Source organism: Drosophila mojavensis, unplaced genomic scaffold (assembly GCF_018153725.1).
Source record: "Drosophila mojavensis isolate 15081-1352.22 unplaced genomic scaffold, ASM1815372v1 contig_36, whole genome shotgun sequence".
Lineage (NCBI taxonomy): Eukaryota > Metazoa > Arthropoda > Insecta > Diptera > Drosophilidae > Drosophila > Drosophila mojavensis.
The window spans coordinates 4,463,996-4,479,442 of NW_025318858.1; the positions used below are offsets into that span (position 1 = coordinate 4,463,996).

A 15,447-nucleotide genomic window follows, 5' to 3' on the forward strand; every position below is an offset into this window, starting at 1 on the left:
TTTATTTTTTCTTTTCCCACTCTCTTTAAGCGATTTTTATGATGACAAGATTTTGAAATCAGTAAATAAAATATTATATTAAAAGTTAACTGATGTGTATATAATGATATATCAGTTCTCAGAATTAGATAAAATATGTTGCATTTACAATATGAAAAAATAAATAAATAAATATTATTTTTAATACTTTCGGGTATTACTTCTTGGGCAACTTGGAGAAATAATCTTCGTGGAATTGCTTTAGTATAAGCCTGAACTGATCTGCCTGCTGGGCCAGCATGATCTTATGCTCATCGCTCTCATGATCAAGCATTTCATCAGCCTCGACCAGAACTTGCAGATAGCGCAGCCAATTAGCTTCCAGGTCGAGGATCTGTTCACGTGCTGCATCCGGCAAGGGGACTCGGTATTTATGTAGAAGCACAAACACCTCCAGCATGGGCGTGAATCTGGACTGTTTCCCTGGCACCGCCTGAACGAGGCGCTCAAAGAGCTGATTGGCGACAATAGCTTCATTATGAGTGCGCGGCACACGCAACACTTTGCGCTCATTGCGTTCCATATAGCGATAGAGAGCTGTAAGAGAGCAGAAACTCTGGATTAAGCTGTCAAGTTCTCTGGCTGTCCGAGCACAGCGTCAATCAGTCAGTCACTCTGTCAATCACGCTCATAACTCACCATCGATGAGGCCCGTTGCATGCTGCAGCATTATTTGAATATTCAGAGCCTGCCACTTCTCAATCCAGTCGAGCAGAGTGCTCTTGATGGGATTCTGATTCATGAGCACAAAGTGCACGTGGGCAATGGCATCCATGAAGGAAATATCATCGGCTAACGAGCTATAGTGCTCGATGCCCCCCTCGAACACGCGCGCTGTCTTGGAGCTGGCCAGCAGTCGCTGTGTAAACGCCTCCTCGGTCAGTTCCCAGAGCGCATGATGCGCCCGCCACTGGATTACATACTCCTCGATCTTCTCCTGCTGGCGTGCAATCTCTGCCTCGATGCCGCGCACCAGCTCCGAACATTCGGCATCCTCTCGAAATGCTCTCGCGAAATTCGGACGTCGCTTCTCCTTGGGGATCTTCAGCTTGTAGCCGAGCCGTGCAAACTGATCCACCAGACTCTGCACGCGATCGATGACGCCACGCAGCACGGCGCCAACAGTGCGCATGTCGGGTGTGAGCTGTATTTGGGCGTCCTTCACGTCGGCCTCCATGACCAGAATAGGCCCAGGCGGCAGGTCCTCGTCGGAGCGCAAGGCATCCTGCAGCAGCTGCAATGCGTTGCGGGCGCAGCAGAGAAATGCACTAGCCAGCATATCATCAAAGACGTTCACATACTGATGCCACTCGCTAGATTGCTATATATATATAGAGAGATATATAGATAGATGTAATGAGATCTCGAATGAGCTATGCTACTTAACTTACTTCTTCTTGCACCTCCGCAAATTCATTGGCCACCGCCGTAATGAGCTCCACAATGGTGTTGTAGTACTTTCTCAAGGCACTGTTGCCGCCATTCAGGCAGCTGCTCAGCTGCTGCTCGAACACAGAAATATCCACAGCTCCACTAAAGTTGAATCGCAACATGGACGTATCGCAGATGCGTTCGCAGCAGCGCACAATTTGACGATTCGCGCGCTTGTAGAGCTGAATGATGTGACGCAGCTCCTCCACATGCTCCACACAGTCCTCCAGCCAATGGTCGTAGCTCTCATCGGGCTCCCCGGTCGAGAAGCCGGCATAACTGAGCTTATAGATGCCCGGCGCGAACTGGCGATCGACGCACTGAATCAGTGAACGAAAGAGCTTTCGCTCCCGTTGCGTTAGGCTATTCACCAGGCGATTGTAGTCCAGGCAGAGGCGCAGCACGTTGTTATATATCAGCTTCAAGGCATCCTGCTTCTCATAGATCTTGCGTATGGGCAGGGGCAGAGCGTAGCCCAGCTTCTCAAAGTGCTGCGCCTGCGAGCAGAGGTGCAAGGCACTCGCATCCATGTTGCACTCCAGCAGAACCTTGGACTGCTTGCTGCGATGCACCAGATATCGCTCCAGCTTCTGGCACAGATTACTGCCCGCCTGGCCGTGCCACTCCTCAAAGGCGAGTCGTATCTCTCTCTCGAACTCCGAGCGCAGCAGCTCAAACTTGTCCATCACAGTCGCTGCCTGCGGCACAGCTGGCAGCCAGGTGGAGCCCGCTTTAGCTAGACGATCACGCAGCCAGATCAGGCGGTCCAGATTGATGCGGTAGGCCAGCGCATCGCTGACATGCGGAGGCAGCCAGGAGGGATGTTGCTTTCGTCGGAGCTGCAGCAACTGTCTGGTCGCTGTATCCATATCCTCGCTGAACCGCTGCCACAGGCGGGTCACCTGGCCCAGATAGCATTTGCGGAGTGTGGCGTGGTAGGAATAGTAGAGCAAGACATTGAGTGTTTCCAGTGTCTCCTCCACATTGCTGACACGACGAAAGGCATTCGAGAGGAGGCGCTGCTGGGTCTCCTCCATGCCTCGGACAGATTTCCGGTAGGCCTCCATCTTTTCATACCACTCGCTGCGATAGACGTCCAGCATCAGGTGCTTCGTATTGGAGCTGCGCAGCTGATCGAGCGTGGTCAGAAATTGCTGCTCCACACTCACCGCAATCCGCTCCAGCTGCTCGCCGTTGGTGCCACTGAACTGTACCTCGCCTATGCTCTCCAGCTCATCCATTCGCCCGAAAACAATCATTGCCTCGCATATGTCCTTCAGATCGTTCAATCTCTCCATAAATGCGTGCACATGATTTAAGATGATGCCCCGGTCCAGCTGCCAGCCAATCTTCTGCAGGTCCAGTTGATGCAGCTGCTCCTCATAGGACTGGCAGCACTCCAGGGACAGATTGCACATCTTAATGCCGAGCCTCGGACGACCTTCCAGTATCTCGTCCAGATTTATTTGGCTGGTGCAATACTTAATAATCTGATTGCTCAGATTGCGAAAGAGTATAGTGATGCGATCGCTGCTCTTATAATGCTCCGATTGCTCCCAAACGAAACGCAACAGATGAAAGATGTGCGGCAACTGTTGCGACACGTCTGCCAATGATTTGGACTCATCGATCTTGGCGCAGGGCTCGATCAGCAAATACAAGTATCTCAGATTTGACATGGCCAACTCTTGCTCCATCTGAGCGGATGAGAGCAGCTCCTCGATTTGTGGCATGTGCACCGATTGCCATTGACGCAGCACCTTGAACACACGCTGCACATCGAACTGCTCCAGCTGGGAGTTCAAGCCCTGCAGCACCTCCACTGCAAGTAAAAATGTTTAAAACATATATTAAAATGTATATTTAATTACATTAAATACTTAAGGTACTTCAATAAAAATCTTAATCTTAAAAATTAGAAACTGCAATTTTCCTTTAGGGTATTTTCTAGTCAGTCATACATACAATTCGAGCACTGCTCCCTCACACATTAATACCCACATCGATATTCCCAGAACTCGTATTCGTCGTTCATAGTTGCCAGCGTGTTGGCGGCCATCAGTGTTCGATCACTCAGCACTGTGCGTATCTGTGTCGTCCAATAGACGGCGATGCTTTCGAGATTCTTGAACAACGGCCTGTCACAGACGATTTGCTCCCCTCCAATCTGATGCAGCACAAAGGGCACATAGAGCGCCGTGATGCCACCGATCTTGGAGTTGATGGCAAAGAGGAAGGCCAACAGTTTGTCGAGACTGGCACAGAACCTCGAACGCACTGTCTGATTCCAGTCCTGGTAGTTGCGGAAAATGGGCGCATAGAAGCGTTCTAGTAGGCGCATTAAACAGCCATCCACATCACTGTGCACGGTGCCAAAGTGAATCTCATCATGGAAGCCCTCGACGGTGAATATTTCATTGGGCTCTCCACGCAAAAAGTAGCTAATATCATCAACGGGCTTCGTTGGGAAGCCCAGGTAAGCTGTCAGCACATTATCTGCATAGAAAATTGTGAGCAGTGGTTCATTGACCTCCAGCAGCCAGCGTCGTATATTATCGAGTGAAGCTTCACTCCAATCCGTTTGACTCAACGAATACAATGTGGTCATGCGTTGTATATACTCAAGCAGTTGATTAAGATCCTCATCGCTGTATGTGGGACGTGGCGTGGGAGGACGAATTTCCTCTTGCGGAACCTCTTCCTTGCGTTCTGGGAATACTCATTTTATTAGTAAAAGAAAGTATTTAAGTTTTATTATATACCCTCATCGTCGGATAGATCCGAATCAGTTAGATGTTCATCTTCCACAGCGCTGGAGGAGGTCATATTTATTTTACTCGGTATTCGATATTGTTTTGCAATTGCAATTAATGCAAAAGTGAAAGAAAAACAATGCATTGTTGCCATAGTATCTACATTTTAAAATCCGTTAAATCCATCGTTCAAAATATTGATTGTTTTGCAACACCTAAAAATGTTGGACTTCTAATCTACCGATACATCGTACGAATAGTGCACAGGCAACGATACATCGACTGTATTAAATATTAAGTGCATATCAAAGCTAAAGTTCATTACAACTACGTGAAAGTAATGGCAAAATAAAAATATGTATATGTTTATGACAAATATATAATAAATTAGTGCAACTAGTTTTATTTAAGAAACCGTTGAGCCAGCCAAACAGACTCTTTGCTGCTATACAGCACTCGAGAATATTCTTGTATATTCTTATCGACATATCGAATAACTTTAGCTGTCATATTTAGCGTCAAATTAAAGCGGCAAATTTGTTGTCATCCATAAGTAATTTCAAAAAGAAAACAAAGTAAATAAATTATTATGAATAACAATACTGCCGCGTTAGAACTTGTCTGCGAGACGGCCAACTCGCTGTTTCCCGAATTGAATATGCGACCTAACGAGCTGTCGCATCCAACAGAGGCATTTCTAACCAAAGTGCTGATTTGCTATCTGCGTTCCTTTGGCTTTCGAGTGGAGCCGCCGTACAATATCGAAAGCGAGGCGAAGGATACGTCCCGAGAGAAGCGCGTGTTCTTGAGCAAACTGTGCCGACAAGTGGAACGCATAATACAAATATCATTCCCAGGCAAAACGTTCACATACATTGATATCATAGATCCAAGTATGAATGACCTATATACATATATAAATAGATATATATAAACTATATTCCTATAAATATCTGTTATTGCAGCTGTAAAGAAGACTTCCAGCACGCTGGATGTCCTCTTCAATTACAGGTGTTTCTATAAAATGTATAAGAAGGAGATCCTATGCCCTATTGCAGATAAGCTTAAGGAGCGGCAGGATTTAAGTGCAGCCATCGCAGCAAAACGCTCTGAATTGGAGCTGAATAAACAGAAGGCAGAGCAAACGAAAATCGACATTGTTAATCACCAGGCCAACATAGACAAGATGACTGTGGAGCTGCCAAAAGTAATGGCCGAACTGAATGAGCAATCGAAGATCTTACAGCAAAAGGAAATGGAATCAGCTTTGCAGGAGGAGCAGCTGGCGGAGATCAATGGCCAGGTTAAGCAATTTGAGCAGCTGCTGGTCAGGGACACCGAGGTCGAGTTAGTCGAAAGGTAAGTGAACAAAGACAAAAACAATGAGAAACTTATTTAACTCCAATCCACAGCCAAACAGCGCAAATACTTGCCCGCATCGAGAGCAGCAAGCAGGAAATGGAGAAGCAGGAGGAACTCTTCAAAGAACGTCGCTTGGAGATCGAAGCCAATCAGCAGCTGATCGATGAGTTAGAGAAGGCGATGAACATATTGCCACCAGATATGCTCAACGAGTACAAAGAGAATCTCAAGCTCAAGGAGCGAATGGAGAAGAAACATGCATCGATAGAATCCAAACATCAAAGTGTCTCAAATAGCAATGAGAAGCAGAAACAGCAACTCGCAGAGTGCGAAAAGAAACTAAAAACACTCAAGTCACAAATCGAAAAGGATGCACAAGAGCAGAAGCAGAGTATCGCAGAATTAGAAACATTTATCACTCAGCAAGAAGATTGCATCGTTGAGCTGCAGCAGAGCAAGGCCCAGCTGCAGGAGCAAATAGAGGCGCAGCAGTGCGATGCGGAGCAAATTAAAATAGTTGTCTCTAGCTTAATAGATCACTGAGCGGTTTCGACTTAATATATTTATTTGTTTATTGCTAAAGCTTAAACTGTTTGTTTGTGGTTAGGGACGAACGAGGGGCAGCAGAAATTCATGTATCCATTTTTTTGCTCTCCAGATGTGCCTTCAACTGCTGACTGAAATCATCCTCTACATTGTCGTCATCCCAATTATCCTCCCACACATTTGGCTCCTCCACATCGTCGGCCACACGGAAGTCTGTCACGAAACGCATCTCATAATTCAACATACTTTAATAAAAACAAAAACAAATTCTTACCTTCAGCGGGAAACTCTTCAAACTCATCATCTTCTTCTAGAAGACCCAAATCCTCGCTCTTCTGATTTGTCTCCTCCTTATCCTTTTCCTTCTCTTTATCGGGCGCAGACATTTTTAATATTTGTTTGTGTATGCTGAATTACAATTGTTAAACAATTCTACTTTTTCAACAAATTTGACGTTTAGCCGAAATGATGCCGAGTCATTTGTCTAGAGATGTAAGTAAAAATAACAATATATCGATATTTAGTGTTGAGCAGCAGTTGATTTCAATAAGACAATCAGATCAAAAATCATGGCGTTGCCAGGTAGTTAAAGTGGAATGGGCGCGCTGTTCGCTTTTTGAAATATGCATTTTTATATTTTTTTTTACCTTTATTTATTTTATAACATTTTGACTTGTGGCTATTTGAGAGTTTCAAGCTAATAGGGTTATTGAGCAGTTGAAGTGTACGTAACGTTAACATTTATAATAAATAGTTTTGCGGTATGCTTTTGATTTATTGCATATTGTTTTGTTTTCTGTTTTGTTGCATAGGCTTCTTTTTCTTATAAATTTGTATTTGGTTGGAATTTTCAGCTTGCCAAAATTGTTGCATTCGTTCTTAAGTTTTATAAGTTTTTTTTGAGCTTATTGTAAAAATTTTATATGCCAAAATATATCTACATATGTATTAATATAGATTTGTATCTGTTTTAAGTATGCTACTTTTATAAAGGAATAAAACACCATACATTTGAATATATATATTTTTTTTTTCTTTTGTTTTAAACTTATTTTTGTTCGATTTGTGTTTTTGCTTTGTTTGAATTTCGATTTTTAATGGGCTTCATTGCTATTTGTTTACATCACAGACGCACAACGCACAAATAAAAATGCAATTATTATCATCAATTAACAATTTGTGTTTTTTTTTTTTTTTTTTTTTTTTTTTTTAAGCTCCTTTCTTATGTGCTTAAGGGGTTTCTCTTTAGAGACTGCCACTTTTAAGTGAAATAAGAATTTCGTAAATAACATAAGTGATCTTTTTTTAATACTAATAAGTGCTACGAAAGCTTTTTATAAATAATATAACTTTGTTAGCTGGTGCTGTTATGTGATCAAATAGTTCAAAAAGTGCTTGCCGTCCTGCTCCATTAAGTTACACGGCCCTTATATACTTTTGTGTAAGTGTGTGTGTTTGTATATGTGTTAGTTATTAGGTTGATTAATATATATATAAATAATATATATATATACATGGTTGTGTATTATTAAATACGCATCTAGTACATATAGTATTTGAAAGCTTTCTAGAAAAAACAGTTTTATCACATATAGAGAGGAAGTGTTAAATATGTTTTATCTGTTGATCTGTTTAGATTTGTAAGTTGAATATTAATATATAAATATAGATATATAATAATAATACAAACATGCATTGTATACAATCTGTAAATTAAACAGCTTAGCCTCATTGAATGCATCGGGTAGTTGCAATCAATCATTTCATATTTTTATCATTCATTTTCATGCATCTTTCGATATTTGAAATTTTTGCTTTTTGTTTCAAGTAGAGCACCAATAAAATGTAAAACAAAGTTTTTGTGGTTGTAAACAAGTTGCATTAATAAATAGAAAAAAAAAATTAATTAAATTATTTACTTTAACAGGCTAGAAATACGTTGACAGATCTGGCACAAATAACGAGTGAGTCAATCGCTGCTCTTACTCGTTTATTTGGGCCAAGATCAGGTTCTTTTTATAGTTGAGAGCTTTTTCATATAAGTATTTGTGTGTGTAAGAGAGTTGGTATATGTGTGTGTGTCTCTTTTTTTTTTAAAACGCTAAGCGTTCTCTAACGGTATTTGTTTTGCGCTTACAAACTACATAAATACACATCGAACATCGAAAATATTGATAGCGCATATCTATATGCAATAATAATAAAGGATTAATATTATAGCGTCAACCGACAAAAGGCAACGAGTAAGCAATTCGCTATTAAGACAAAGCAATCGCCCCTGCTCAGTAAAAGCTCGCTGTTAAACTGAGGCATTCGTTGCCTCCATTTACAGCGACTGTTCTACTCGCATGCGATATCTGTGTTACTCGTTGCTCGCTTGTGGGCTGAGCTTACATTATCTGATATACATACATATATAAATATATATAATATAATTACAAACAACAAATCACTACAAATTACTTCAACTGGGTTTTTAGTTTTCTTTTCTTGTTTTTGCTTTTGTTTACTCGCGCCTTGTTCGCTTCGGTCGCGTGGGCGCAAACGAATCGGTTGATGCGGCACTCGTTGCACTGCCTCCAATACTCGCGCCCTCTGTCGAGGCTATAGCTGTTATAGTCGCCGATATGGTCGCCGGCTGCCGACTATCTGTGCCACTGCCACGCACCTTGCGTGATGCCACCGACTGGGCGGTAACCTGCAGCGAAATGGCATGCGTGTTCAGCTTCTCGGCCAGCAGCAGATCCTTCAGCCCTTTCATTTTCTGACTATACAACGTGATCACTGGACGTTTAAGCATTATCTCGAATGGATCGTAATCATCAACAACTGCTGGCTGTTTGCTGCTCGCCAGCTCCACTTGACTGATCTCCTCCACTTTGGCTTCTTTGTGCTGCTGCTGCTGCTGCTGCTGTTGTTGTTGCTCGTTGTTGTTGCTGTTGCTGTTGCTGTTGCTGTTAGCCTCATTGTTGCCGTTGTTGCTTATGGTTGTAGCCTCCTTTTCAGCATTGTTGCTGCTGCTGGTGTTGTTGTTGATGTGGTTGTTGTTATTGTGCGACAGTTCGCTGGACGTTGTTTGGTCGGCTACCGCCTGTTGCTTTTGATCAGCGAACGGCTGACCGCCGCCCTGCAGCAGAAAATCGGGATTCAATATCTTTTCGCCACAAGCAGCTGTAAGATCCGCCAAAGTGGTTGGCAACTCCGATTTGGATTTCTGTGAATTGGAACGAAAAAATATGATTAGAAGAATACTTTGTATAGGTTATAAGAAGGATATAATGCTGTTGCTCTCTGAGATTGAGTAGATATGGAGATAGGATACGTATAGAAATGAAAAGTATACATATAGAAAGGAAGCTTAAACAGACACACAATAGTATCATAATCTTTGGAATATATATTCTGTATATGATTTAAATGGCATATAACTATCCAAGGAATCAGAGATCAAGCTGCAACATCCTTCCACATCCTTAGATTTGTACATATGGAATAAGGAAAATATCATAGGTTACAGATGGAGAAAGGAAACTTCAACAGACAGACAATAAAATCTGAATCTGCGTCATCCTGACATTAAATATATATAAGAAAATATCAAAGGAGACAGACAAAAAAACTATCAGTAAGTAAGGAAGCTTAAATAGACAAATAATATAATCTAAATATGAATATGAACTTATTAACAATGAATATATGATTAATGAAATATATATAACTTTCAAGTGCATCATATATCAATCTGCAATATCCCACCTCATCCTTCTTAACAACCGTGTTGTTATTGTTGTTGTTGCCCTCCGCATGAAGCGACGCCTCGAGAGCTGCTGCTGTTGCTGCGGCTGTAGCTGCAGCTGTTGCCTTCTTCTTAGCCTCCAATGCTGCTGCCTGTTCGGCCTCCACATCCTCGGGCAGCTTGATGACCACCTGGGAGCGTATGTCATAGTCGAACTTGGTGATGTTCGTGACCAGCGGCTTGGCCCAGCCAATGTGCAGAATGGGCGTTAGGCTGTCCTCCTCCCACTGGCAGATGCCATCGTAGAAGCGCAACAAATTGGCAAACACCTCCGCATCACGCAAAATGCTGCGAGCCGAATGGCCCGAACTCTCTGTCTTCATCACATAGGGTATAAGCTCATTGGCAATGTCCAGCAGCTCCTTGTAGATCTCCTCATCGTCGCGACACTGATACGTATACAGGCGTATGACGTCGGCTGCATTCGCCCAGGCGGCGAAGGCTTCGCGATATTTGAGCAAACGATTGTAATAGTTGCCCTGAAAGATGTGCGGATAGACGTGATGATTGTGATAGTAGTTGCGCGAGGACTCGATTGCTTCGCGGAATAGCTGCTCGCAGGTGATGCTGCGATGCGTCCGATTGATCTCCTCCAGCTCACCAAGCAGACCCAGCGCCATGGGGTAGCGCTTCAGGTGGCCCAGATCGTAGAGTAGCCACAGCAGCTGCTGCTGCAGCTCGGCCACTTCAACGCAATCGCTGTTCGCACTGAGCGATATATTTAAGGCGACACAGATGGCAGCCACCTCCATGCCGCGCTCACAGATGACGGCCAGGCCGCCCAGGTACAACCACGAGCCGGACTCAATGCCGGCGCTAATGTCCTGGCCACGCTTATCCTCGCTGCCCTTGCCATGCCAGGTCACCTCGATGCTCTCCACGTGCTTCTGCCCGAATACGACCCACGCATGATCCTCGGATATGGCCAGGCGCACATCGCGATAGCCCAGCAGCTGGCAGCCGGCGGTCGTGGCCAGCGCCACGCCAAAGCAATCCAACTTGTTTCCGGACAGATAGCTGTACAGATTCTGCAGATGGGCTCGATCCTTGTAGCTGCTGCGTATCAGCGAGTTCCAGATCACGTCCGACACCTTCTTGATGATCTCCCGCGTCGCCTGGCGATGTGGCTTCGGTTTGTCCACCACTGACAATATCGTCTGGAACTTCTTGTACAATCCGGCAATCAGCTCGTGGGTCACCACGGGAAAGGGCACGCTGTTGCCCATGATTACCTCATTGCTGCCACCTAAAAATTGCCAAACAACAAAATAATAACAATTAAAATTATATCAAAATTGCATTACAATACAACTAAATATGATAAATCGTAAAATATAAATAGAATAATGAAATAAATATAAAATAAAATAAATATTTCTATTACTATAAATTTTATAATATAAAAGAATGAAATTATATTAATTTATTTCGCCAAAAATCCAAATTGCCTCAACTTATCAAAATGTGGGTAATTATTATTACTGTAAACAACTATAATTATTTAACTAAATTAAAATAACAAACATTAGTTTATTAAATAATTTTCAATCACATAACAATAATAATTATATGACTATTATTTATCAAAAACAATGCCAAAATATTTTTTATATTTTATATATTCTTTTATTTCATTGTTTTTAAGCGGCAACAAATTTGGAAGTCTTTAAAGTATTTAACGTTGTTATGAATTTAAAAAATCCCGTAAAAAAATATACGTTAAATTTGAAAATAAACCGCCACTATAGATTTATACAATGAACATTACAGCTCTTATATTTTATAAGTTAGAAATAACTAACCCCAACTTAGAAGACTATTGACACTTTTGTTGGCTAAGAAATAATGTCTTATAAAATATAAGTCAATTGAACTCTAACTGTCACTCACCTAGAGCAGCTTGGGCTGCCTGCGCCGCTTGGGCCGCCTCGCCGGTGGTCAGCGACAGCTCAATGTAGCCAACGACGATGGAGAGAAGCGTCAGATCGGGCTCAATGGCGCTGGTGAGGGCGCGTCTAAAGAGATTGACCACATCCGAGGTGGACTTGAGGGGGAAGAGGCTGGCGTCGATGATGCCATTGAGGGCCATGCAGGGGCTGGCGCTGGCGCTGCGAGTGACCGTTGACATGGCTGCAAGGGATTGCTGCTGCTGCTGCTGCTGCACTCTTCTATTGCTGCACTCTTCTAATGCTGCTGCTGCTGCTCCTGCTGCTGCTTCTTACGCTGCTATTGCTTAGCACTGGCCGCAGGCGCTGTTGCATGCACACTGGACTTGCATTTCCACTTGGTAGCAGTAGCAGTACAGCCAGACACTTTGTTGCTGCAACATTTGAGGGGAGCTGCTGCTGTTGCTGCTGGGTGTTGCAGAGGGAATGTTTGTGTGTGCAATGGACGCCACAAGTTGACAAACAACTTTTTTACTTTCCACCTTGTTTGTGCGCGCACTGTTTGCCCTTTTTTTAGTGTTTTCTTTTTCTCTGCTTTTGCTTTGTCGCGCTTCTATGTGCGTGTGTGCGTGTGATCGAGAGCGTGTCTGTGAGTGCACTTATTCTTAAGCAGGATTTTTTATGCAATTCGCTGCATTTTGTTTTTTGTAGCTGCAATTTGTGTTCTTCGTTCGCTTCTGATTGTTCTAGGGCGACTGTGCGTTCGTGTGTGTGTGTGTGTGTGTGTGTATGCATACGTTGTGTCGTTCAATTGTACTGACACTTCGTTAATTTTGTCGTGCAGTTTGTTGCTCTTGTTGTTGTAGTGTGAGCAGTAGTTGTTACTGTTTTTGCTGTTGTTGTTGTTAAATATCCTGTCGTCGTTTCGCTCTCGTTTGCACACGTCAGCAGCGACGGTGACGACGGTGCTGGTCGCAGCAGCGCTTCTGGTTTAGCAGGTGCGTAGCGGCAGCGCCAGCGACCGCAGCGTCAGCAGCAGCTGAAATTGCGTAGCGTTGAATTATTGCGTAGCATCCAAAGCAGCGCGCCTCACCTCCCCCGCCCACACACGTGCCGCGGAATTTACGTCGTTTCTTTGTATCGTATTATATATGATATCCTATTATATTGATTTAACACTATTTGTATTAGTTTCTTTAATAGTTTTTATTTATTAGTTTGTTGCCGAAAAAATACTGTGTTGCGTTGACTTTTTTTTGTTGTTGCCGCTGCTTTATTATTGTTGGCATTCCGCTTTGGTCAGTTCGACGCGCTTTGGCATTTTTAGCGCTATTTTATGTCAGCAATTTGCATTTAACAACACTGTTAAAGTGCTGCCACCAAACCTGGCCGCCGTGACTGTTTCCGTGACTGTTTCCGTGACTGCGACTGTGACTCTGCCATGAAATGTTTATCAAATTAAACGCTGTTAATTATTTTTTAAGCATAAATATCTAAAATCTATGCACTTCTTTAAAAAAAAATCAGATATCTTGCTAGTGATTGTGACTGTGCTTGTGTTTGACAATAAGTCCATCTCTATTTACGATCATCGTTGACTTCGTGAGTAGTCACTTTATAAGTTATGCCATCACAATTGACCATCTTCAATTCGTATGCATTTCGCTTGATATAAATAAATGCCGGCTTTCCTCAATTTTAACTGCAGCAAAACAATTGACTGCAAACAAGGAGCTGTGCGCGCAGTACGCTATAATGGTAAGCTTCCATTTAATATAGATTTGTGTGTATTTAGCTTTATTCCCGCTTTACAGTGGATGGCAGCTACTGTTTGAGCTGCGGCTCGGACAAAAAGATCAAATTGTGGAATCCTGTTTCGGGTTTGCTATTGAAGACCTACGGAGGCCATGCGGACGAGGTGACCGATGTGGCTGGCAGCTGTGATAGCAGCTACATTGTCTCCTCAAGCCTGGATAAGAGCATCATCTACTGGGATGTGGCAACGGGTGAGAAAGAGAGAGCAGAGAGAGAGTGAATGAAGATAAGTATCACAAAAGCTTTGCAGGCGCTCCTGTACGTAGACTCCGCAGCCATGCAGGCGGCGTACGCTGCGTCTGCTTCAACGAGGACTCCTCCATTGCTATATCTGGCGGACGCGATAATGCCATCATGTGCTGGGACATACGCACCCGCCGCCTTGATCCCGTCCAAGTGATGAAGGACGCAAAGGACTGCATAACAGCTGTGCTGACTAATGACCATAAAATTTTTGCCTCCTCTTTGGATGGCTGTGTACGTCACTATGATATACGCGTGGGCGAGCTCACCTGCGACGAGGTGGGCCAACCAATTACCTATCTGGCGCAGACGAAGGATGAGCAGTGCCTGCTGGTTGGCTGCCAGGATAACACGTTGCGGCTGCTCGACTGCGAATCGGGCGGGCTGCTGTCGGAATACAAGGGTCATCAGTCAGCCGACTATCACATCGAGTGCGGCATCCTAGCCGACGATGCGCATCTGGTCTCCGGCTCCAGCGACGGCGATGCCTACATCTGGGATCTGCTCGAGACGAAGGTCTTGCAGCGCATACGCATTTGTAAATAACATCTTAATTATTGTTCAATTGTGTATTCTATTTAACATCTTTATCTGTACAAAGGTGACAATGGAGGCGTGGTTCATTCCCTGGCCACTCATCCCAAGCGACAGGAGATGCTCTTCGCTCGACGCAGGGATATGTATGTATTCTCCACAGATCTGCAAATCGAGGAGGAGCAACTGTAGCAAAGGGATTCCAAAATTCCTTTTGCATATAGTTTTAGTGAACCCGAAAATAAGGCTAGTGAGATCTCTGTTAGATAGTATATAAATAAGAGCTACCACTATATATGTATATGTCATGTTAGCTATGTCCGAATATAATATCGATCCGATATCGTATGTTTTCATAAAACTCCCAATGACTAACTCAACTCTTGTCAATCAAATATAGGATAAGGAGCTATTCGGAATGACTCCGAAAAAATCTTCAGAAAGCTGTAAGTCAAGTAAATAAAAATGTACAAAATTAACTTCAAAACTGTATTATTTATATGATTCCACTATGTATATAGTATGTATATATTCCAATAACCTCCCAAAAAATTCCCAAAGTAAAAATCACAAATGTATTTCTTTGAGGGGAAAAGGAAAAACCATTTATTTGACATAATTTTTTTTTTTTCGTATTTTTTTGTTTTTGTTTTTTTAATTATTTAATGTATTTTGTTTGTTGTTTATATAGAGCATGAATGTACGTAGTAATATGTTTGTATGTATGATCTGGCTTATATAATGCATAAACAATGTGTTTCTTGCTGTTGTTGTTTAGCTGTAAATCTGTTCGCTGCGCTCCTCATTCACAAACCAATGCCCGATGCATGTGCAAGCATGTGTGTCTGCGTGTGCGCGTCGTGTGTGTGTGTGTTTTCGTATTGTATGTGTATGGGTGGAGCGCCGCTCTCCATCATTCTCAAACTCTCTCTCCGTTGTGGGTGGTGGTGTTCGTGGTGTTGGTAGTAGGTGGCCAAAGCCGTTGCTACGCTGCGCTGCTGCTGCGGCAGCTGCTGTCTTCGGCTTCACCGCAACACTTGGT

The 15,447-nt window shown here is 43.2% G+C and overlaps 5 protein-coding genes across 5 annotated transcripts; 2 read left to right on the top strand and 3 right to left on the bottom strand.

Moving 5' to 3' along the window:
- Positions 1-53: 53 nt before the first annotated feature.
- LOC6575969 (dynein axonemal heavy chain 2) lies at positions 54-4,594 on the bottom strand. The gene is made up of 5 exons (XM_002001937.3): positions 4,233-4,594; positions 3,472-4,179; positions 1,431-3,292; positions 679-1,360; positions 54-576 (listed from the first exon to the last, which is right to left on the bottom strand). The coding sequence occupies exons 1-5, from the start codon at positions 4,375-4,377 to the stop codon at positions 197-199; spliced, it is 3,777 nt and encodes a 1,258-aa protein (XP_002001973.2). The 5' UTR covers positions 4,378-4,594; the 3' UTR covers positions 54-196.
- Positions 4,595-4,715: 121 nt separating this feature from the next.
- LOC6575970 (zinc finger protein 853) lies at positions 4,716-6,167 on the top strand. Its single transcript, XM_002001938.4, has 3 exons — positions 4,716-5,116; positions 5,189-5,582; positions 5,636-6,167. The coding sequence occupies exons 1-3, from the start codon at positions 4,813-4,815 to the stop codon at positions 6,126-6,128; spliced, it is 1,191 nt and encodes a 396-aa protein (XP_002001974.1). The 5' UTR covers positions 4,716-4,812; the 3' UTR covers positions 6,129-6,167.
- On the bottom strand, positions 6,133-6,517 carry LOC6575971 (probable 26S proteasome complex subunit sem1). The gene is made up of 2 exons (XM_002001939.4): positions 6,406-6,517; positions 6,133-6,344 (listed from the first exon to the last, which is right to left on the bottom strand). Exons 1-2 carry the CDS (start codon positions 6,515-6,517, stop codon positions 6,217-6,219), a joined length of 240 nt encoding a protein of 79 aa, XP_002001975.1. The 3' UTR covers positions 6,133-6,216.
- A 1,204-nt stretch (positions 6,518-7,721) lies between these two features.
- Positions 7,722-13,128, bottom strand: LOC6575972 (menin). The gene is made up of 3 exons (XM_002001940.4): positions 11,818-13,128; positions 9,888-11,173; positions 7,722-9,345 (listed from the first exon to the last, which is right to left on the bottom strand). Exons 1-3 carry the CDS (start codon positions 12,053-12,055, stop codon positions 8,638-8,640), a joined length of 2,232 nt encoding a protein of 743 aa, XP_002001976.1. The 5' UTR covers positions 12,056-13,128; the 3' UTR covers positions 7,722-8,637.
- A 289-nt stretch (positions 13,129-13,417) lies between these two features.
- On the top strand, positions 13,418-14,884 carry LOC6575973 (WD repeat domain-containing protein 83). The gene is made up of 4 exons (XM_002001941.4): positions 13,418-13,571; positions 13,628-13,819; positions 13,879-14,409; positions 14,473-14,884. The coding sequence occupies exons 1-4, from the start codon at positions 13,493-13,495 to the stop codon at positions 14,595-14,597; spliced, it is 927 nt and encodes a 308-aa protein (XP_002001977.1). The 5' UTR covers positions 13,418-13,492; the 3' UTR covers positions 14,598-14,884.
- The last annotated feature ends 563 nt before the right edge of the window (positions 14,885-15,447 follow it).

What these genes read in the sequence shown, in the direction of transcription:
- LOC6575970 (XM_002001938.4), top strand. Translation starts at nt 4,813, where the DNA reads ATGAATAACAATACTGCCGCGTTAGAACTTGTCTGCGAGACGGCCAAC. An exon ending in CATTGATATCATAGATCCAA is followed by an intron (nt 5,117 to 5,188) that starts GTATGAATGACC and finishes CTGTTATTGCAG; the next exon opens with CTGTAAAGAAGACTTCCAGC. An exon ending in GAGGTCGAGTTAGTCGAAAG is followed by an intron (nt 5,583 to 5,635) that starts GTAAGTGAACAA and finishes TCCAATCCACAG; the next exon opens with CCAAACAGCGCAAATACTTG.
- LOC6575972 (XM_002001940.4), bottom strand. Translation starts at nt 12,055, where the DNA reads ATGTCAACGGTCACTCGCAGCGCCAGCGCCAGCCCCTGCATGGCCCTC. An exon ending in GGCAGCCCAAGCTGCTCTAG is followed by an intron (nt 11,174 to 11,817) that starts GTGAGTGACAGT and finishes GGCAATTTTTAG; the next exon opens with GTGGCAGCAATGAGGTAATC. An exon ending in CGGTTGTTAAGAAGGATGAG is followed by an intron (nt 9,346 to 9,887) that starts GTGGGATATTGC and finishes TCCAATTCACAG; the next exon opens with AAATCCAAATCGGAGTTGCC.
- LOC6575969 (XM_002001937.3), bottom strand. Translation starts at nt 4,377, where the DNA reads ATGGCAACAATGCATTGTTTTTCTTTCACTTTTGCATTAATTGCAATT. An exon ending in GGATCTATCCGACGATGAGG is followed by an intron (nt 4,180 to 4,232) that starts GTATATAATAAA and finishes GAGTATTCCCAG; the next exon opens with AACGCAAGGAAGAGGTTCCG. An exon ending in TTGCGGAGGTGCAAGAAGAA is followed by an intron (nt 1,361 to 1,430) that starts GTAAGTTAAGTA and finishes ATATATATATAG; the next exon opens with CAATCTAGCGAGTGGCATCA.
- LOC6575973 (XM_002001941.4), top strand. Translation starts at nt 13,493, where the DNA reads ATGCCGGCTTTCCTCAATTTTAACTGCAGCAAAACAATTGACTGCAAA. An exon ending in CTACTGGGATGTGGCAACGG is followed by an intron (nt 13,820 to 13,878) that starts GTGAGAAAGAGA and finishes AAAGCTTTGCAG; the next exon opens with GCGCTCCTGTACGTAGACTC. An exon ending in CTTGCAGCGCATACGCATTT is followed by an intron (nt 14,410 to 14,472) that starts GTAAATAACATC and finishes ATCTGTACAAAG; the next exon opens with GTGACAATGGAGGCGTGGTT.
- LOC6575971 (XM_002001939.4), bottom strand. Translation starts at nt 6,517, where the DNA reads ATGTCTGCGCCCGATAAAGAGAAGGAAAAGGATAAGGAGGAGACAAAT. An exon ending in TGAAGAGTTTCCCGCTGAAG is followed by an intron (nt 6,345 to 6,405) that starts GTAAGAATTTGT and finishes GTTTCGTGACAG; the next exon opens with ACTTCCGTGTGGCCGACGAT.